This window comes from Asparagus officinalis, chromosome 7 (genome assembly GCF_001876935.1).
Source record: "Asparagus officinalis chromosome 7, Aspof.V1, whole genome shotgun sequence".
In the NCBI taxonomy this organism is placed as follows: domain Eukaryota; kingdom Viridiplantae; phylum Streptophyta; class Magnoliopsida; order Asparagales; family Asparagaceae; genus Asparagus; species Asparagus officinalis.
The window spans coordinates 24,616,753-24,640,481 of NC_033800.1; the positions used below are offsets into that span (position 1 = coordinate 24,616,753).

Sequence of the window (23,729 nt, forward strand, 5' to 3'; positions counted from 1 at the left end):
ATTCAAACAAACGTTAAAGAAGATAGGTAATAAAAATATTAAATTTTAGAGACATAAATGGGCAAAAACTATCAAATTGAAATTGAAGAACAAATTTTAGTAAGGAAAATAGGCTAAAAATAAATAATTATAATATTTAATCACGTGCAATGCACGTGCATAAAAGCCAGTTCAATAAAAACGTATTAGATCTGTTTAAGGGCATACAACACTACTCTAGCAAATTACACGATAGACTATGATTAGCGTTCAAAGGATGGTATCTAATTGTATACAACAAGTGCCGCAAAGAGTTGTATATTTCGATTTGCTTTAAAAAAAAACTTCATATGATTTCATTACTTTGACCACACTGAAGCAGAAAGGAAGTTGCTACATAAATCTTTTGTGCGGAGATTTCGTGCTTGGCACCTGAGCAGAACCATCCAAATTCCATTGGGGCTTAATTGGAATAAACAATGTTTTGAGGGGTTATGCGCAGAACCCCCTAGAGCTCAGTAGGGTTAAGTGAAATTATTAACCTCTTTAATATGTTTACAAGAAAGAAAATGGGTCAAATTAATCCAAACCCGCTTCCGCAATAATTAAATCGAGTGATAGAAAAAAAAGGGGAACAAGAAATCGCATCCTACCCCAGATTGCAACGCGTCTTGTCCTTCTTCCAAAATCCTTTTTTCCTTTTTTTTACCCCTCTCTATCAAGGGTTTTCTGTCTCTTCGAAGCTGAGGTGCCCCATGTTTTAACTCTTCAATCTGCAGATTAATTATTTCACTTGTTCCAATTTTATTTTACTTTTCTTTGTTTTTTCTCTTATTACTTAAATATATTTATGAACTAGCTATCTAAATAACGATATTTCGAAAATATCAGCATTTTTTGATGGATGAAGGCCCTAATATCGAGGCTAAAACAACTAAAATTTAGGAACATCTTGTAACTTTTGAGTTATTCTTTTATTTGCCAATTAATTGAAAATAAGGAGTTAATCATGCATGTTATGTGCTTGGTATTCGAAAATTCCCATATTTGTTTCTCACGTATCCTGTCTAAATCCATTTTCGATTATGGCGATTATTGATATGAGTTTTGTTTATCGAATTGCATTCGTATCCATGACCAGTAAATGGATTCAAATATCATAAATGTCACATCTAATCTGTAGCAGATCAATTTCTTGTTCTTCCTCCAGGCAAGTTAGATGCATGAATATATATATCGCGATTTGAACTAATTTTGTCTTTTGTCTCTTCTTGAGCTCAGTACATTCGGGTATCTTGACCATCAATATTTTAATTTGTTGCATTTATAGTATGAGGTAAAATTCTTGTTGTAAAGGATAATAATAAAAATTAATTAGAATATATACACTCTCACAAACTCCTTCGATGCTAAATCATATGCCTGATGTTATCTGTTGATTTTTGAAGTTAGGTGTTGTCTGTTTGGTGGAGGTTTAGGAATCAACTAAGCTGGAAAAGCACGGATAAGAGTATTGTGAGGGATATTTTGAAGAGGTCTTTGTTTGTTACAAGCAGTTGCTAGAGTTTAGGAGCTAGCTCAGTTTGGTTTGAATAAGTCCTAGTCTCTAGGAATCAGTCTTTGTTTGTTACAGTTAGTTGCTAAAAGTTAGGAGTCTAGCTTAGTGAGCTATTTTCTTGCATTCAGTTAAACTCTGTAAGGCTATTTAAACAGCCAGTTCTCAATTCAATAAAATATCAAGGCATTTTGCATCCAGTTTCGTGAGTTTAGTGTTTACACAAACCTTTAACTCTACAAACTAGTATCAGAGCCATCACTAGGCCTGATTATTTAAAGTAAGCTGCAGCTTAGAGAGAAAGAAAAGAGGAAAACACAGAGATGAGTGATGACAAGGTTTCCGCAAAGATCCCTCACTTCGATGGTCTTCATTATGATCATTGGAGCGAATTAATGGAGAACCTTCTTCGTGCCAAAGGCCTATGGAGTCTCGTTGAGAATGGTTTCGAGGAACCACGTGCAGGGACAATACTGACAGACACACAGCAAGAGCAGCTGGAGAATACCAGAATGAAGGATCATAAGGTGAAACACTATCTCTTCAGAGCTATTGACAGAGCCATTTTTGAGCAAGTTTTGGACAGGCGCACCTCCAAAATTGTTTGGGACTCGCTGAAGAGAAAGTTTGGAGGGATGATCTTGTGAAGAAGTCACTTCTGAATTCATTAAGAAGAGACTTCGAGGTCCTTGCGATGAAAGAAACAGAAACTATTACGGAGTACTTTGCTAAAGTAATGGCTATTGCAAACAAAATGAGGAGCAATGGAGAGGAGATGCCAGACTCAAAAGTGGTGGAGAAAGTCCTTCGAACCTTGACGGAGAGGTTTACCTATGTGGTAGTGTCCATTGAAGAATCAAAAGACACAAGTTCGATGTCCATTGATGAACTTCAAAGTTCTTTGGTTGTTCATGAGCAAAAGTTTAAAAGAACCAGCATAGAGGTTGATCAAGTGTTGAAAGTTGAAAGCAGCAGCAGAGGTAGAGGAAGAGGACTGATCAGAGGCAGAGGGCGTGGCAGAGGACGTCAAACTTTCAATAGAGCCACGATAGAGTGCTTCAAATGTCACAATTTGGGGCATTTTCAGTATGAATGTCCTAAATGGAACAAGGAAGCTAACTACGCACAACTGAATGAGTAAGAAGAATTGCTTTTGATGGCGTATGCAGAAGAACATGAAGCAAAGAGAAATGATGCGTGGTTTCTTGACTCAGGGTGTTCCAACCATATGTGTGGTGATAGAGGTATGTTCTCGAGCTTTGTTGATGGCATCAAACACTCTGTTAAATGTGGCAACAACACTACGATGATAGTGGCAGGCAAAGGCAATGTAAGGTTGATGTTCAATGGCTACCATTTTGTGGTTAGTAATGTGTATTATGTTCCTGAACTTAGGAACAACTTGTTGAGTGTGGGACAGTTGCAGGAAAAGGGGCTTGCGATTCTAATAAAAAATGGAGCATGTAACATCTATCATCCGTACAGAGGACTCATTGCACGCACTGAGATGAGTGCTAATCGTATGTTTATCTTACTCAACGAAAGATGCACTGCCACCATATCTATTACAGAAGAGTGCCTGCATACCAGCGCTGATTCCACATACTTATGGCATCAACGATATGGCCACCTGAGCTTCAAGGGATTGAAGACTTTACAATCCAAAAGGATGGTGCACGGACTACCTCAATTGGGAGCTTCCAGTATCACTTGCACTGATTGCTTCACAGGCAAGCAACATCGGAATGCAGTATCAAAGAGGAGTGAATGGCGCGCCAGCAAGGTACTAGAGCTCATACATGCTGACATCTGTGGACCTATTGAACCAACATCAAACAGTGGAAAGAGGTACGTGTTGTGTTTCATAGATGACTATAGCCGTAAAGCTTGGGTATATTTGCTAGTAGAGAAGTCGAAGCATTGGAAAGTTTCAAAACTTTTAAGAAGCTGGTAGAAAAAGAAGCGGAAGAATCCATCAAGTGTTTGCGGACAGACAGGGGGGGAGAGTTCACGTCACTTAATTTCAAAGCCTTTTGTGAAGAGCAAGGAATCAAAAGGCAGCTCACAACTGCCTACACACCTCACCAGAATGGAGTTGCCGAGAGGAAAAACAGAACTGTCATGAACATGGTGCGTTGCATGCTCATTGCCAAGAAGGTTCCTAAACCTTTCTGGACTGAGGCTGTCAACTGGACATTTTACTTGCTGAATCGAAGTCCAACCTTAGCAGTGAAGAACATTACTCCTCAGGAAGCATGGAGTGGAGTCAAGCCTTCGGTGGATCACTTTCGCATTTGGGGATGTGTTGCGCATGTCCACATACCAGAAGCAAAACGAGGTAAGTTGGATGATAAGAGCTTTCCTTGTGTTTTGTTAGGTATTAGTGAAGAGTCGAAAGGGTATAGGCTATTTGACCCTAAGACTAAAAGGATTGTAGTTAGTAAAGATGTGATATTTGAGGAGGAAAGGAGTTGGGATTGGGGTAGCAATTTCAAAGAACAGATTGAAGCAGAATTAGTATGGGCTGATGATGATTTTAGTAGTGATAGTGAAGAAGAAAATAGAGGCGAGATTGATGGTGAAGTAGATGTAGACATGGAATTTGACAGTAGGGGTGAGCATGATGGGAATAACGAAGGGAGTTCATAAGAAAATGTGGTTCAAAGGAGAGAGAGAAGGATGCCTACATGGATGGGAGATTATGTGAGCGGAGAGGAACTAAGTGAAGAAGAAGAAGCAGAGGCCTACATGGTACAAGATGTCATCGGAGATGATCCAACTCTGTTTGAAGAAGCTGTGAAGCATGAGAAATGGAGAAAGGCAATGGATAGTGAAATAAGCTCGATTGAAAGGAATCAAACTTGGGAACTCATGGACCTGCCTACTGGAGCAAAAGCAATTGGAGTGAAGTGGATCTTCAAATCGAAGTTGAATGAGCTTGGTGAAGTTGATAAATATAAGGCACGCTTGGTGGCTAAGGGGTACTCTCAACAACAAGGAATCGATTTCACTGAAGTCTTTGCCCCCGTTGCACGCATGGATACAGTAAGGATGATTGTGGCACTTGCAGCATGCAGAGGATGGGACATCTTTCAGTTGGATGTTAAATCTGCGTTCCTTCATGGAGAATTAAACGAGGACGTGTACATTGAGCAGCCAAAGGGGTATGTAAAGAAAGGGAAAGAACACAAGGTTTACAAGCTACATAAAGCCTTGTATGGCCTAAGGCAAGCTCCAAGAGCCTGATTCAGTCGCATAGAGTCCCATTTCATGAGTGTAGGCTTCCAAAAATGTCCAAATGAACAAACTTTGTTCATCAAGAGAAGCAATGGAGGTAAAATATTGATTGTTAGCATTTATGTTGACGATTTAATTTACACTGGTGATGACAGGGGTATGATGATTGAGTTTAAGAAATCCATGATGCAAGCTTTCGACATGACTGACCTAGGAAAGATGAGATTCTTTCTTGGTATTGAAGTTTTGCAAAAACCAGAAGGGATTTTTGTGTGTCAAAAGAAATATGCCACTGACGTCTTGAAGAAATTTGCAATGTCTGAGAGTAAGCCTGTGAATAGTCCAATTGTTCCAGGTTTTAAGATTAGCAGAGATGTTGATGGAGTAGTTGTGGATGATACACATTACAAACAAATTGTTGGAAGCTTAATGTATCTTACCGTTACAAGGCCGGACATCATGTTCAGTGTAAGTTTGATTAGCAGGTATATGTCAAGACCCACTGAGTTGCATTTACAAGCTGCTAAAAGAATATTGAGGTACTTGAAGGGGACTGCTAGCTATGGGATTTTTTATAAAAGAGGAGGGGATGAAGACTTGCTTGCTTTCACGGACTCTGACTACGCAGGAGATGAAGATGATTCTAAAAGTACATCTGGTTATGTGTTCTTGTTGAGTTCTGGAGCAGTGTCTTGGATGTCTAAGAAACAACCAATTGTTACTCTTTCAACTACTGAAGCAGAGTTTGTAGCTGCTGCTGCTAGTGCTTGCCAAGCTGTGTGGATAAGACGAGTTTTGAGGAACTTAAGTCATGCTCAAGAAGGTAGTACTACTATCATGTGTGACAATAGCTCTACGATTAAGCTTTCTAAAAATCCAGTAATGCATGGAAGGAGCAAGCATATCAGAGTACGTTTTCATTTCTTAAGAGATCTTGCAAAGGATGGAGAAGTTGAGTTGGTGCATTGTGGAACTCAGGAACAAGTGGCAGACTTAATGACTAAAGCTCTGAAGCTTGATGCTTTCCAGAAGTTTAGGAAGAAGATGAGAATGATTGATCTCACCGAAGTAAACTAACTGCACTCTGCTCTGCAGCTAGTTTAAGGGAGGGTATGAAGAGGTCTTTGTTTGTTACAAGCAGTTGCTAGAGTTTAGGAGCTAGCTCAGTTTGGTTTGAATAAGTCCTAGTCTCTAGGAATCAGTCTTTGTTTGTTACAGTTAGTTGCTAAAAGTTAGGAGTCTAGCTTAGTGAGCTATTTTCTTGCATTCAGTTAAACTCTGTAAGGCTATTTAAACAGCCAGTTCTCAATTCAATAAAATATCAAGGCATTTTGCATCCAGTTTCGTGAGTTTAGTGTTTACACAAACCTTTAACTCTACATGTTTGTGATACAAATTAAAAAAAGATGCTACTAATTAATACACGAAACACTAAATCTTAAAACTGACGGAGTAGTAGTAGTACTTAAGCTAAAAATACCAGAGATTGATAGACCAACTAATACAAATAGGATTGCAAGGTTCAACCAAAATAGATTCAAAACTATTTAATTAACTCGACAAATATAAATAGATTCGACTAACTGACACAAAAGATAACTAAATTATCAAAATAATGAAATCTTGATCCCTGTCAAGATAACGAGAGAGCTAGCAGCAGGAAAATGTTCTTCACTGCCTAAATTTATTGCTGAAGACCTTGATTGATAACGATGCTCCTTCATGTCCAACGCTGAACTCACTTCTGAACTGAATCCGCCTCCTTGTCTATAATTATAGGAACACTGTGAAGAACAATAGTCTCAACAGTCATGCCAGGCCCAAAACCTAGCAGCACGCCCCATTCGAACCCCTCTCCGGTCGTCGCCAGCCCCTCGGCTAAAGAACTCTTCCTCATCTCATCTAGTATATAGAGAACACATGCACTGATCATGTTCCCATAGTCCCACAGAACTCGTCGAGTTGCTCCAAACTTTTCAGGACGAAGGTTCAGCTTCTCCTCCACTCTGTCGAGTATCGCCCGACCACCAGGGTGCGGAATCCAGAACAGGGAGTTCCAGTCGGAGGGCAACCCCACCGGCGCGAATGCATCAGCAAGGCACTGCTCGATATTGTTCGCTATCATGTCTGGACTGTCCTTGGTCAGGTGGAAAGTTAAGCCTTCCTCTCTCAGATGTAGGTGGATCACCTCTTCACTGTCCGGAATAATCCTTTGCTTGACAGACACGATCTCAAATATCGGCTTCTCAATGCCTATGACAGGATCCGAACCGACAATTAACGCCGCCGCCCCATCACCAAACAATGAGTTTCCTATGCCGCTGTCAATAGCGTTCTCATTGGGACCGCGGAACCCTATTATGGTCAGCTCTGAACACACGATAAGCACACGCGCGCCCCTGTTGTTTTCAGCGAGGTCCTTGGCGTAGCGAAGCACCGTGCCTCCAGCGTAGCAGCCCTGCATGTAGACCATGTAGCGGTTGACGTTCGAGGAGCTTGGCTAGCCTGAAGTCAGCGCCTGGCATGTCGACCCCGCAGGAAGTGCACATAACTAGGTGGGTGATCAGGGACTTGTCCCTCCCCCATTCCTTAAGGGCTTCGAGTGCCGCTTCTTTCCCCAGCTTTGGTACCTCAGGCACGCAAATGTCCTGCCGGTCGTTGAGTGATGGTTCGCTGAATGAGCATATGTTTGGATACTTCTTCAAGAACTCCTCGTTGTGGTAAAAGTATCGCTTGTTTATCATTGATTTTTTGCCTGCAACATCGATCATTGTATGTATCTTACCAAGAGCGAAGAAACAACCAAGAACAAAACATGCATATTTTTAAAGATTTTATTTGAAAACCCCCCTAACAGACTCAATATTAGAAAACAATAATTTTCGCGTTGGTTAGTAGAATTAGATAGGGGGATATTTTTGCCAGTGAAAAACGCATTTAACGATGTACGGAGGATTTCCTAACGAAATCTCGATCTTAAAGAGGTGTTTTGATGACCCATAATCTAAAGGGGGCTTTTCTGATATTTTAAAAGTTATGGAAGGTTATCTGATTATCCGATAATTATCCAAACTTAAGGCCCCGTTTGGCAAAGGGTTAATGAAGAGGGATTAAGGAGAATGATTAACGTAGTTAACTCATTCGATAATTCGAAGGACTAAATTATTAACCCGTAATATAAGTTTTATTTTAACCCTTACGATCATTTTTAGTGTTTGAGAATAACAAAGATTTTGATTATTTTCTTTATAATTAAAGGGATTAGCTTAATCCTTTAAGATAGGAGTATTAGTAAACCCCTCATTTTGAGGGGTTAACTCATTTTAATCCCTCTAGAGGGGTTAACTTAACCTTTCGATATATTTTATGTTTGGCAAATTATAGAGGGTTAACTCACTTTAACTATTATATAGACTTTTTGTGTTTGGCGGGTTAAGAAGGAGTAAAAGTCTCCTTAACCTCTTACTTAAACCTTTGCCAAACAGCACCTAAAGGGGTTTTCTTGACTCTTTTAAACTGTGTGAAATTTTGACAGACATTGTCTCTGGTAAAAGAGTCATGAAGAAGAATCTAACTCTAGGGTCCATACGTAACAATGAAACTACAGGGATAGCAAGTTCTAAACAGCGATACTGCAGGACACCTACGTGCAATTAAACTCATTTTAAAAAGCACAGGGAGAGGTATCTCACAAATGTTAGCAAACTTCTTCTTCAGCTCAACTTTATGCTCATTGTTGGTGACCCGAAAGTAGAAGTCAGCGAAATCATCTTGCATGATGATATTGGGAGGTCTAGCAGTTCCGATGGCCATGATGGTTGCCATCCCGTCAGCTCTTTGTGCCTGGCGGATGTTTTCGACGTTCTCCATATTTGACGTTGCAGCCATCTACAGGTGTATTTTTATTCAAGTTAGTAGCATCGATCAATTGCGCAATATTTACGAAAATATCGTGGTCTTTTTATTTTATTTATTTATTTATTTATTTATTTATTTATTTATTTTTTTGAGGATCGAGTACTGAGATGTATCAACAACCAGTCCTTACAAATATACTTGTGTTTTCCATTTGTTTCTTTGTAATATTTGTAAGTATTCATTTATCGTTGCAGTCAATTCTAAATTGAGTCTTCGCTTATTCCAAAACAATATCATTTACACATATTCATCATCTTATTGAAAAAATTAATTATTAATGCTCTTACTCTCACAAAAAGTCTTTCAGGTGCATATTAATTAACTCTCATTTATATTGTGAATCAGAAACTATTAATGTTCTTATATAATATTGGTCAGTTTAAAGTTGGACCTACTTAAAGACTGAACAAATATTAGAGAACTGTTAAGGCAAGTTTGGAAATTTGCATTTGCACGCAAGGAAGTTGTAGTCATTCCAGATCCTGAGTATTAATGGTAAATCATCTAGCATCGTTACGACAAATTTTTGAAAACACCCATATTTAAAATTTATATAGCAAAATCGACCGTTTCTAAAAAAAAATCAGCAAAACCGATCCTTTTACAAACTGCACGGGACTAGGCAGTCCCACGCAATTCATTTTCTTTTCCAACTACACGGACCAGAAATGAAGGCATCGATCAAGCTTCGGGAGGACGAGCTCAAAACCCCGCTCCTTCGCGCCAAAGTCCCCATCTCCATCTTCAACTTCCCCTTCGCCGCCTCCATCGCCGCCGGCGACCCCTCCGACCTCTCCTCCACATCCTCAACTGGCCGCTTCGGATCCCCCGCCAACTCCCCCCTCCACATCTCCTTCCGCCTCTCCCCGAACCCTAACCCTATCTTCTCCATCCACTTCAAACCCCAGCTCGTCCACTTCACCCTCTCCAAGTCAGTAATCTCCTCCTCCTCCTTAGCGCCAGAGGCTGACCATCGCAAGGAGAACGGCGGTGGGGTCCACCAGTCGATCGCCGTGGTGTGCCTTCCGAAGAGGATCTGGATCGAAGAGCTAATACGCGGCGGAGTTGGGGTGAGGGTGAGGACTTCGGTGCCGTTGGGGCTGAGGGTGGGCCTGAAGGTGAGGTGGGCGATGAAGATAGCGCCTGCGGTGACGGTATGTGCTTTTGGATGGGGAAGGAGGAGGAGGAGCTGACGAAGGAGAGCGACGAGATTAAGGAGAGTGTTGAGGGGGTAAAGAAGAAGTTTTTGGAGGTGAATGAGATTCACGAGGGAGAAAAAAGCAAGATTAATGCTGGCAACTATAGATGCATGGGACTGCTAGTCCCGTGCAGTTCGAAAAAATCTTTCCTCAGCTAAACCGACCATTCTCATCTGGAAAAAGGGTCGGTTTTGCTAATTTTTTCAGAAGCAGCTAATTTTGCTATATAAATTTTAAAATTGGGTGTTTTAAAAAATGTGTCCAACATCGTTATTATATACTTTGGTCAGAATGAGTATGTGACATTATTAGTACTTACACAAAAAGTGATAGGCTAGTGATGAGATCCACTTTACTGGCTATTTTGGGTGGATGAGTCTCAAATTTTTTTTAATCTCTTGGTAGCTCATTTAAGAAAATTAACCGCCGACTTTTAACTAATGACTTTATATCTTAGAAGCCAGAAACAAATAATAAGCAAAATAAATAAATAAATAAATGTATTGAACATTAAGCAAGTGTTATGAACATGACTGCCTACTAATGAAATAACTCAAAAATAACTGTAATTTAAGACATAGACCTAGAGCCACACGAACCAATGAGTAGTAGCTAATTATGGAAGAAGATAGCAAGAGAGTAATATAAAACCATTGGAAAAACAGTAACAAGTACTGGAACTTGAGTAAAACGGAAGAAAACAACAAATAATAAACAGGACAATATTAAACAAAGATACGGTACGCTTACAGGTGGAGAGAGAAAAAGAATGGTGCTGGATTAAGGTTTTGGGAGGAGGGAAGTGAGGAGGCTTCTGGCTTGAAGGACGGATTTGGTTTATGGGGGGTTTTTATACTAATCTCCGTAGTGCTGATTGGCAGAAAATTTAGATTGGGGTTACGAAGAGTTAATCTAATTTAATCTGCTAAACATAAAAAAACTACTTAAGGGGTAAACCATGTTAATCTGCCTCCCAAAATGTGTGGTAGGTTCACTAATCCCGCTTCATTTCATCTTAATATACTACTCTTTACATCTTGGAACTCCCTATTGTTTGGCTATGCTTGGACTGGGGACTTTTTTAATCTCATGATTAATTAAATTCGTTGTAGTCCCGGGATATAATAGTCAAACGGACTATAATGTTTCAAATTGTTATTAACACCGTAATACCTATATCATGTGTGCGAACTTGTCATTATAAGGAGGTATAAGATTAGAATATAAGAGTAAACGTCCACAATGCCTTCTACATATTAGCAAAGTATGTCAGGAGTTTGTTTATAGTTTATAGATTTTCAGGGGATTATTTGTAATTCATACTTCGAAAGGTGATGTTTGAAATTTTCATTTTTTTTTGCAATTTACCAAACTTACAAAGGGTTTTTTTGTAATTTTCAAAATTCTTAAGATTTTTTTTGTAAGTTTTAAAATCTAGGGTGTTGTTTGTAATTTTTAAAATTCTAGGGGGTTACTTGTAATATTTAAATTTTTCAGAGGGTTGTTTGTCATTTTTTAATTTTCAAGTGTTGTTTGAAAATTGTAGTTTTTTAAGGATTTTTGCAATTCATTTTTTTAGGGGGCTATTTATATATTTTTTTAATTTTACTTATTTGTTTGTAGTGTGTGGATTTCTTAAGTAATTGCTTGTGATTTTTAGATTATGGGGGTCTTTATAATTTTATATTTCTTTAGGGAATGTTTTGTAACTTTTAGATATTTTCATTTTGGCAAAAAAAAATCCAAATATTAGGGGATTGACAAATATCTAGATTTAGGGGGGTTAACATGCAAATGTAGATGATTAATGAGCATAAGCAATCCAAGAGGGGATACACAAATGGGAAGACTAATATGCAATCAAAGTTGTTGATTTTAATAATCACATAGATAATTTAATGAGGGTGAGGTTAATTAGGGACCACTAACTTCTCCGAATATTTGGTTTTGAGTTGAGTAGCTCATTCCTGCACAAATAGTAACTTGTAAGAGGATGGGGACTAGTTCCCCCATTGTTCCTCCGACGATCAAATCAGTGATGGACTTGAGTGGGAAAGTGATGAACTGTGTGAGTTCTTAAGTGTAATGGAGTGGAGAAGAATTCTTAGAGATTGCTTGTTTACCTTATTGTTGAAAATAGTACCCCTATTTATAATGGTTGGAAAATGATAGAATGGTAATTTCAGCCGAATATTTGTACGAAGAAGGTACAATAAGGTAAGCAAAAATAAATTTGTATGAATACTAATTTATTCGTACAAAACATCCCAGAACAAAACACCCAAACACACACAAAAGAAGTCCAATGTATTTGGGAAAAATTGCTTCAAGGCCCCAAAAGAGAAGATTCAATGTGCAACAACCCCCTGTATTTTACCCCTTTGTATAAAGCCAAAATACAATGTAAATTTGTATTTTAGCCCCTCAGCTCAGCATAATGAGCTGTAAATTTCTAAAACCCAACTCTACCCTTCCCGCCCACATCGCCATAGTTTACGAGTGCTGGTAACGACGCCTGCCCACTCCGCAACTCACATCAATGGTCGCCCTCTCTCTCTCCTCTCTGCCTCTTGCACTCTATGTCTTTCCCTCTCTATAGCTAACAGGAGCCGGCGAAATACCCAAATATCTACTCTAGGGCTTGGTCGAAATCGGCAGAAGATGGGAAAAATCGAAGAAGGTAGGTAAAATTGTTCATCGTCCTCCTCCGTCGCTGCAACGTTAGGAACCTGCACCGACGAATGACGAGCGACAAGACTCACATGCGTCGACTGATGAAGATTCCCCCTCGCCTTCCAAGAATTATGAAGACCTCCCCTTTTCCATCTAAGACCAACCGTGGTACCGCTTCTCTCCCATCCTCCTCCCCCTCCAAATCTTCGTCATCCCATGCGTCATCATCAGGTAATGGCAGCACTAATGAAGCCACCCAGACCCTGTTGGCCATGCAAAAGGGTTACCGAGAAAAAATAAAATTTCAAGTTCACAACAGGCACCAAAGAAATTCATAAAGAAGTAATATGATGTTACATTTTCCATTTTAGATAGATGTTACAGACTAATGTTGGTGCATTGTGAACTATATAGAACATGCGCTAAGTTTTATTGGTGGATAACAAGTCTGACTATTATTTATTACGGTGTTTAACATAACTGTTACATTTCATTGTTGCATGTTAACTTTTGGCTATTGGATGTTAAGTTAAGTGAGGTTGATGTTAAATGTTAAATTTTAATACAGAAAAAGGCTAGTGTTGCTGCTGAAATTAGTCCTACAGCTAGTTTCAGCGTATATATTGATTTTATGAAAGTCCTCGAACCGAGAATGCGGCGGTGTCACTGGGATGCATACTGAGGGTGTACATTCCAACATTATGTAATGTTTGGCCCCCTAGCAGTAGATCGACCCACGCTGGAACTTATATTGAGTCACTATGTAGGAAATGAAGTAGCGTTTTCTCCGCCTGATGTCGAAAGTGGGAGAGAAAATATTGTTAATTTTGATATGGACTGGGTTCATGAACACACAGGTTTCCCAATCGATGGGGAAATAATTTACGGTAATAGAGATCCTTACCCTAGGATTTGGTTGGAGTATTTTGCTGACCATTATACTAGAAGTGAAAAAGAATCGGCGAAGAATATGTGTCGATATGTGGAAGGGCTACTGGAATCTCTTGTTGAATCAATAAAGAAGAAGGATATTGAGGATTTTGTGTTACTACAGATATTTTATCAATATTCAATGATATGGTGCCCTAGCAGTGTGCAAGGCATCCCAAGACTCTTGTTTAAATATGCTGATTGCATTAAAAGAGTGAGGAATGTGGCCTGGGGGAAATACATGTATGATCAGATGAAGAAAGGAATTAAGATTGCTAGGGAAGGTCTGAACAAGCCATGAGTTAGCTATGTGCATGGATGCATGCCTCTGATCCCTATAAGTTGTATCAAAATTTTTCTATTGTTGTGGTTAACCTGTACATGTGAACGTTTGTCTGTATGCTATCTACTTAAGTTAAAAGTAATTAATGTTAACTGGTTCATGTTAACTATACTAAGGTGCTGGTTAACTATATTCAGGTTCATGTTAACTATATTGATGTCAGTGTTAAAGTTTGTATTGTCAGTGTTAACTATATTTTAGTTCAGTTCTATTATCTATGTGCATGTTTAAAAGATTGGTACTATTTATTTACAGCTCTGGTACTATGAAATGATAGGGATTATAAGATATGCTCTGAGCAATAGATTCAAGCCACCCCTCACTAACTGGGAGATGATCGGTGAGAAGTCTGGATCTATCCGAAAGGACATAATAGTTGTCAAGTCTGGAAAAGCTAGCATTACTGTTGTACAGGAACCAATTGCTGAATTTGGCCCATGGGTAGAGAAATATCCACTCAGAAGGCCATTGATGAGGGAAGTTGATTCAATGAGGGTTAGAAGTATAGGGATTCAACTACGCCTACCACTCGTAGCAAAGAATCAGATACGGCCTTCACCGGGAAAATTTAGGAAGGAGAAGAAAGCAGCAGATAGGAGGATGAAGATTGGAGAAGAAAAGAAGGGTGAAAAGAATGAAGAAGAGAAGGAAAATAAGAAAAGACCGTCAATAGGTTTGGTAAGTTCTAAGATTGCATGTTAATAATTAGCACATATATGTGAATTGTCTGGATTTAAGTTGTATGTGTTAACTGTAGGCCTTTAACTGTTAACCTTTATAAGAAACATGTTAATTGTTTTTTTTCTAAATTATAGATTATATCAAAAGCCATTGATGATGCTTTCCAAAGGGAAGATGAGATTGAGGCGTTACCATTTGAGAAGCAGCTGAAATTTTGAAGAAATGTTGCTAAATTAAACCATAGAATATGTCGTGCATTGAGGGTCTCCAAGAAAATGTATTGTCAAACCTTCATGAATGAGATTCGTAGACTTAACGAAAAGGTTAAGGGGTTGGAGGGATCTGGTGACATAGTAGATCCTGAAGTTTTAAAGAATAATCTAAAGAAGCTTATTGCACAGCAGAAGAAAGGAATAAAAATCATGGATGAAGAGGACAAGCAGGAGGCCGCTAAAGAAGCTTATTGCACAGCAGAAGAAAGGAATAAAAATCATGGATGAAGAGGACAAGCAGGAGGCCGATAGAGAAAACCTTGATAATGAGTTCGAAAGGAATAAAAATCATGGATGAAGAGGACAAGCAGGAGGCCGATAGAGAAAACCTTGATAATGAGTTCGTATTTGAGAATGAAGAGGACAAGAATGAAGAGAGAGATGATAAGATCAAGAATGAAGAGGCCAAGCAGTTGGTTGAGAATAGATCTGATTTGGTAGAGGAGACAAAATTTTAGACATACAAAGATGTGCATACGACTGTGCAGGAGGAGGAAGGTGGGCCTAAGGATATGTGGGTTATAGGAGTAGAGCTCCAAGCACAAGAGAAACTAAGAAAAATAAACTGGTTGCATCACCGTTCATCGAGAAAAAGAAACCGAAATCTAAGGAAGGGGCACAAAGATGAACCAATTGTTATCAGTGACAAGGTTAACAGGATAACAGTTTACCATGATGACAGCGTTGCCAAGTGGGACTTGTTAAAAAGCACGGATTTGACTGATGTTGATCATGCTGCTTTAAAGGAGGCGAATGAGGGTATTCTTGATGTAGGAACGTTTAGTTTACGTGTGTTGGATAGTGATGGGGCTTTTGTACATAACTACAGAATACCAAGTGATGTAGCAGCTAAACTCACAGCTGAGGAGAACAAATGACTCGCGCATTACTGCAACCAGAAATGTAGCCAGTAAGTGTTGATTTTACATTATTAAAATTTTAACGTTTAGTATTTTAATATTAATTCTCTTCAATAAGTTGTGAACGTTACTAGCTGCTTGTTATGTTTCAGCGTTTAGATGTTAACTTTAATAATTTAGCTGTTAACCCTTCGCTATAATTTGTTATTCTGAATGTAATGTGTTATGTTTTAGTTCTTAGATGTTAACATGGTGCACTATAGCTTTTTAACCCATAGCCTAACTGTAATTTATTGTTTTTAAGGCACGTGGATGTCATTGTAACAGATAACAACATGATTACTATTGACCTTCGTGTTTTGATGATGATTTAACAAACAACTTATAACTAATATTAGTTTTAGTATTTTGTTTTGTGTTGTTTAGTATATACAGGAAATTGAGCTAAATTGATAATTGAAGCCTATGCAAATCAAGTCAATCAATTAAGTTCAAGCTTCAGAATATTCTATCTTGGTATACTGAGTATAGGTTTATATAATGTGTGCAAATTCTACAAACTCAAATTTACACACACAATCATTTGTGAAATTTCTCAAATCTTAGGTGTTTTTATGCAAAATATACTTAAATATGATTTGTACTATACAAACATTGCCAACATCTTTTATTAAATCCATAAAAACTTTACACAAGTTTTTAGAACTTGTTTTGAGCTAAATGTCAAAATCAACATGTTTAAAAACACATGTATTTTAGTGCTTTTGAATATTTCTGAGTTGTTCACAAATGGAAAGAGCAAATTAAAAAATTCCTTTACCAACATGTTTATATTCATGATTATAAACTTTTTCCAAATTTTTATATTTTTCTAAATTTATTTTCTATTTTTAAAAGGGCTTTAAAGTTCTTCTTTAAAAATCAATACAGGCTGAAAACCTGTTATCAGTCGACTGATCAATCGACTGATGTAACTACCTGTAATCTTAAAAACTATCTGTTTCTATGTTGGTTGACTGATCAGTCAACTGATGAGGTCATCAGTCGACCGACCATGTCATCAGTTGACCGATAAGCCGTTAGCTGCCTGTAACGGTCAGCTCGTCAGTCGACTGATACAGCTCATCAGTCGACTGACACCTGTAACGGCTAGTTTTTCCAGCCTTTTGTATTTTTGTCTTTTTACTAGGTTTTCTTGATTTTTGAGCTTTGGTTTTCATCCTATATATACCCCTTATTATTTTACTTCTGTGATCCATCTAAGTGGGTTTTAGGAAGAGTTTTAAAGGGTTTAAAAGTTTATTTAAGTTTCTTCTCAAGTTTGGTATTTGTTTACAAAGAGGAAGCTTACATTATCAATTAAGGAATTCATCCTCAATCAATTTCATCATCTCCTTTGTGTTTATAGAGAAGTTTTTCTAACTCATTTATCTAACATTTTATTATTGATTTTCATATTCATATTATTGCTAGTTTGCTATTTGAGTTAGATTTTATTGAACTCATTTTATCACACACATCCCTATTTTAGCTTCTAGGATTACATACACTATATTATGGGTTGTGGTGAGTGATATTGTGAGAGTGAGCTTCATTGTGTTCTCATTCATTTTTAGAGAACAATTTATTGTATTTGAGCTTCATTTGTGAGTATCACCTTGTAATACACATTTACATCGAGATGAGTGTGTAGTGAGGACGTAGTCGATACCAAGAGGAGTGGCATCGGTAGTAAAGCCTAGTGAGAGATAGTAAAGCCGAGCACTTGAGGGATGCGATACGTGAGGATCAACACTTGAGGTTGTAGTTTGTGTATGTATATTGTGAGTGTTTTATAGAGTTTTCAGTGAACTAGAAAACCGAGTGTGTAGAGAAGTTCCGGCTTCCAAACCGGGTGTGTCGATATAATGGAGGTCTCCTCGAGGTGAGGAGCGGAGACGTAGATCAAGGGTTGACTGAACTCCGTGATCATTTCTTGTGTTCGAGTTTGCTTTGTGTATGATTATTTTGTGCTTGTAATTTACATTCTTACTCATAACTCATTCATATAGCTTTTGCAAGAATTAATTAATCAATAAAGTTTTTAATTGACATAAAATCAGAATTAAATTAGCATTGACCCTATTCAACCCCCCCTCTAGGGTCTAACAATTGGTATCAGAGCTTGGTGTTCTTTGATTTAAGGTTTAGTCACCTTGAGTTAAAGATCCAAGCTTTCATATTTTTGCTAATCATGTTTTGTTAATTCTCATCTTGCTTGCATAATTTATCATGGACATGCACGGTGCACCTAGCCTAGGTTATGTTATTAATATTGCTCCTAAATTAGATAATTTCTCCTATGCTCAATGGTGTGTTAGATTTAAATTATTTGTTAAATCTAGATATTTTGATTTATGGGAAATAATTGATTATGCTTATATTGTACCCACTTCGGAGAAATCCAAGTGAAGCAAAGATGATCAAAAAATATTTTCCATGAATAAGATTTTGTTAGAATTTTTACATAATGCATTTAATTCAACTTTTTCTAACAAGCTTGATTCTTTTAATAGTGCTTATATATTGTGAAAACTTATATAAGCATATCAAGGGAATTTGAAGGCGATCCGACAAGCTTTGGAGGATTCCGCTTCCAGTTTAAATGGAGCTTCATTTTCATGCACACGACCACTAGGCGATAGCCCTAGTGAGGTATGTGTGTTCGATAACGAAAATGATCTTACTATTGATGAACTCGTACATGGTTATGAATTATTGATGCATGATTATAAGAAATTATAACGTAGCTTTATTGACTTAAAAAGCAAGCATTTTGAATTGAAATCCACTCATGAAACACTAGCAAATAAGTTTGATGTCATTGCAAATGAAAATGTAAATCTTAAAGAAAGTATTGGTAAAAACAAAATTGGAAAATGCTAGTTTGTTTTGTGATAAATGTGATGTCATATTAGAAGTTGAGAACATTAAAAACTTGCATTGTTAATAACAACATCTTATGGACTTATGTGCAAAGTCCAGTGAAAATTCTTCTAAGAAACCTACACACTATGCACATATGTATAACAAGATTTACAAGTGTTCCATTTGTGGCCATAAAGATCATATTGCTAAATTTTGCTATAATGCACAAAAGCCTATCAAGCCTAATCATATTTGTGCATCCCACCAAGCTTCATCTTCACATGTACACACACTTAATGATCATCATAAACATGCCCATGTGTATAAATGTGATTTTTGTGGTCGTTTTGGTCATTTGACCAAATTTTGTTTTAATTTGAGAAGAGTTTTCCTTTTGCAAAATAATTTTAAAGAAAAATCTATTTCTGCAAATGAGTCACGTGCACAACAATTTGGTCAACGTAAATCATTTCAACATTTTCATTGCACAAATTGCAATCGTAAAGGTTATTTATACAATTTTTGTTTGACCATATTGCACAAAATACACCCAAATGGGTTCATAACCCAAGGGTCTAAGCTTAAATGATAGGGATCATGTCCCAAAATATTTTGGCACAAAAAAATGCTTGGGTGCCAAAACAAAATTAATTTTTTTTGTTGTTTTATAAAGTTTTTATTTTAGGATGTGCTTAAAATAATTTTTTATAATTTTATGAATAAAATTATATATTTTATAAATAAATTATTCTTTGTGTGAAATTTTGTTTAAGATATGTTTACTCATTAATTAAATGAGTGTTTACAATTTTATATATATTTACATATATTTAAAAACATAAAAATCAAAATTTATTTGGAAAACTGGTTTTGAGCCTATCAATCGACTAATCAGTCGACTGATGCCTTCAGTCGACTGATAAGTCGACCGACGGGCTCGTCTGCTATTGGGTTTTATTTGTTTGGTTCTGAACCCGACCCGCTTTACTTCTAAATCCTGGTCGTCCACTCTATTTGTGAGATCATCCTGGCCGTCGAAAGTTCCCTATACCCAAAACCCTAACTGTTCTTCCCCATTTCAAACCGATCAACGTTCAATCTCAGTCGATTGGCGATCTTCTTCTCCATCGTTTCCTTCCATCATTCAACTAGTTCCAGTCATCCGTCGAGCTCAAATTTCCCTTTCATTGGTATAACCTCTCTCTCCTCTCTTATCAATTTTGTGAGCTCTCAGTTTTAGGCTTTTTGTCATTTTTAGGGGTTGCCTTTTCTTCATTTTTATCAAATCCTTATGCAAAGGGGTAACCTTAAACGTCCTAGGTCTTGTAGAGGAAGACCCTCTTCCTCTCAAGCTCCCAATCCCCCTCCTCGAACCCCTCGAGTTCCATCTCCTCCCCCCACTGAAAACTTTCAGTTTTACGAACAGTATTTGCAGAGTCCCGCCCTTCTTGGGAAGTACCGCTCATTTTGCCAACTAAAATTTTTCCCGGGCAGATTCGTAAATTTTGAGGACTGTAATCATTTTGATCTTAGTACATATTTCAAAACTGCTCACTTGTTTAATTTGCTTAATAGTAGTCATCATCTTCCATATTATCCACATTTGGTGAGATTATTTTACGCAAATTTACAAGTTGACTCCACAGACCCTAACACTCCTTTTATTACATCTATCGTTAAGGGTCAACAAATCTTGTTTACAACCAATCAGCTTTCCGAGATCCTCGATATACCTAGGGGTGACACACTGCTAGGTGATATCATGGATGATGACTCTTCCGTTATCTCCTTAAGGACTCTTCCCGGTAGGCACATTCCCTTAGAGTCTAATAATATCTCATTCTTAGCTAAGATCATTGAACGTATCATCAGTTATAACATAATCCCCAAAACTGGGTGTTGATCATTATTCCCTTGATCTCACTTATGCCATCTATGCTATTATTGGCAACTGGGATGTCTTGTGGGGTAGAATATTCTTTGATATAATGGCCTCCACTCATACAAAATTCTTACCCTATGGAGCCATTCTCACGGGTAGAATATTCTTTGATATAATGGCCTCCACTCATACAAAATTCTTACCCTATGGAGCCATTCTCACCAAGATCTTCTCCCACTTCCATGTCGATCTATCTGGGGAAACGTCTGTTAAAATCAAACCCTTCTTTAATGCCTCTGCTCTCAACCGAATGGGTATTCCTCCTACCCAATTTGCCTTGAATCGTCTCCCTACTACTGAGCCCCTACCTAGATCTCCAGAGCCTGCAGGATCTCATGAGTCTTCCTCTGACTCTTCATATAGACCTCCTCACCACTCCCTTCCTACTTCTTCTTCTCGTATTCCTGATTCCATGGCTCATCGCATAGATATCTTGGAGGAAGGAGTTTATGAGCGCTTGAGGGATCTTGAGCGTAGACAGGAGGAGATTCATGATGTGGTGATTGGCAGGGTCGATGGCTTGAAGCGTCAGCTTGATTCTATCCTCAGTTTGCTGCAGCCATCTAATCCCTCTCCGGATCTAGGACCTTCCTCTTCCTGATGTAGATATTATATGTTTGGATGCTTTTTCGTATATGTACTTGGTTTATGTTTTGTGAACATTTTGATGTAGTGATTTTGTTTGTTGTTAAACACTATGTTTGTATGGCACTTGATTGATTAGTTGTTTTGGTTGTTTAGTTGTTTTGGTTTGTAATGAACATGTGAGAGCTTGTTGTAAACTCTGGTTATTTTTGCCTATATATATATCCATGTTCAGTTCCTTATGCTATTATGCGATCATATGTCATTGTGTGGATGTGGTTGTGATTATATATGTTCATTCCGCATTCTTGCTTAGTAACCATTATCTATTCATATTTTGTGTGGCTGCTTACATGTAGGGGGAGCTTTTAGCTCTCTGTAATACCCCAACCATTGAGAGGGTGATGTGATTAATTAGTATTGATAGATTTGATTGGAATACTTATACCACCAAGATGCATTTTCTTTTCGGGAACCCAACTCTTAGAAACTCCAAAGTTAAGCATGCTTGGCCTGGAGAAATTCTAGGATGGGTGATCCCCCTAGGAAGTTTTCCAGGGAGTGCATGAGTGAGGATAAAAACATGTTGAAAAGACATGTGGTGGTTTGTGAGGCCAGTCCATCAGATCTAATAGTGTACCGACTCCGGGATTCCGGGGCGGGGCGTTACAAATAGTATCAGAGCCAAGTCAACCAGAATTGTGAGAGCTAAGTACTATGCGGCACAAAGTGCTACGTCGAGAGGGCGTGAGCCACCTCTTGAGGCCGTAGGAGCCACCTCTAGAATCTTACACGGATGGTACGGTCTTGGATGATATGATTTGGCGCAAAGAGGATGTTACGAGTTTAAGTGGGGGAGTTTGTAATACCCCAACCCTAGAGAGGGTGATGTGATTAATTAGTATTGATAGATTTGATTGGAATACTCATACCACCAAGATGCATCTTCTTTTGGGGAACCCAACTCTTAGAAACTCCAAAGTTAAGCGTGCTTGACTTGGAGAAATTCTAGGATGGGTGACCCCCCTGGGAAGTTTTCCAGTGAGTGCGTGAGTGAGGATAAAAACGTACTGAAAAGACATGTGGTGGTTTGTGAAGCCAGTCCATCGGATCTAATAGCATACCGACTCCAGGATTCCGGGGCGGGGCGTTACACTCTCATAGTGTGTTTTCCCCATTTTTGACGTTGCCAAAGGGGGAGAAAAATGTGAGGTATAGAATATTTGTTTTGATTGTTTTATTGATTTTATAATGCATATTGGTTGGTATATTTGTTATCATCAAAAAGGGGGAGATTGTTGGCCTTCTTGTTTTGATGATGATTTAACAAACAATTTACAACTAATATTAGTTTTAGTATTTTGTTTTGTGTTGTTTAGTATATATAGGAAATTGAGCTAAATTGATAATTGAAGCCTATGCAAATCAAGTCAATCAATCAAGTTCAAGCTTCAGAAGATTCTATCTTGGTATACTTAGTATAGGTTTATATAATGTGTGCAAATTCTACAAACTCAAATTTACACACACAATCATTTGTGAAATTTCTCAAATCTTAGGTGTTTTTATGCAAAATATACTTAAATATGATTTGGACTATACAAACATTGCTAACATCTTGTATTAAGTCCATAAAAACTTTACACAAGTTTTTAGAACTTGTTTTGAGCTAAATGGCAAAATCAACATGTTTAAAAACACATGTATTTTAGTGCTTTTGAATATTTCTGAGTTTTTAACAAATGGTATGATCAAATTGAAAATTCCTTTTCTAACATGTTTATATTCATGATTATAACCTTTTTCCAAAGTTTTACATTTTTTGGAATTTATTTACTATTTTTAAAAGGGCTTTAAAATTCGTCTTTAAAAATCAGTACAAGTTGAAAGCCTGTTATCAGTCGACAGATCAGTCGACTGATGTAACTGCCTGCAATCTTAAATACTATCTATTTCTATGTTGATCGACTAACTAGTCGACTGATGAGGTTATCAATCGACCAATCAGGTCATCAGTAGACCGATAAGCTGTTAGCTGCCTGTAACGGTCAGCTCGTCAGTCGACTGATACAGCTCATTAGTCGACCGACGCCTGTAACGGCTAGTTTTTCTAGCCTTTTGTATTTTTGTCTTTTTACTGGGTTTTCTTGATTTTTGGGCTTTGGTTTTCATCTTATAGATACCCCTTATTATTTTACTTCTGTGATCCATCTAAGTGGGTTTTAAGAAGAGTTTTAAAGGGTTTAAAAGTTTGTTTAAGTTTCTTCTCAAGTTTGGTATTTTTTTACAAAGAGGAAGCTTACATTATCAATTAAGGAATTTATCCTCAATCAATTTCATCCTCTCCTTTGTGTTTATAGAGAAGTTTTTCTAACTCATTTATCTAACAATTTATTATTGATTTTCATATTCATATTTTTTCTAGTTTGCTATTTGAGTTAGATTTTATTGAACTCATTTTATCACACACATCCCTATTTGAGCTTCTAGGATTACATACACTATATTGTGGGTTTTGGTGAGTGATATTGTGAGAGTGAACTTCGTTGGTTCTCATTCATTTTTAGAGAACAATTTATTGTATTTGAGCTTCATTTGTGATCAGTATCACCTTGTAATACACATTTACACCGAGAGGAGTATGTGGT

At 37.7% G+C, this 23,729-nt stretch overlaps 2 protein-coding genes across 2 annotated transcripts; one reads left to right on the forward strand and one right to left on the reverse strand.

Annotated features, from left to right (window-relative positions):
* LOC109846843 lies at positions 1,858-2,675 on the forward strand. Its single transcript, XM_020416082.1, has 2 exons — positions 1,858-2,061; positions 2,121-2,675. The coding sequence occupies exons 1-2, from the start codon at positions 1,858-1,860 to the stop codon at positions 2,673-2,675; spliced, it is 759 nt and encodes a 252-aa protein (XP_020271671.1).
* LOC109850162 (octaketide synthase 3-like) lies at positions 6,258-10,694 on the reverse strand. The gene is given in 4 exon segments (XM_020420110.1): positions 6,258-7,260; positions 7,262-7,526; positions 8,464-8,659; positions 10,639-10,694. Coding segments are annotated over 3 exon segments (1,212 nt in total). The 5' UTR covers positions 10,639-10,694; the 3' UTR covers positions 6,258-6,509.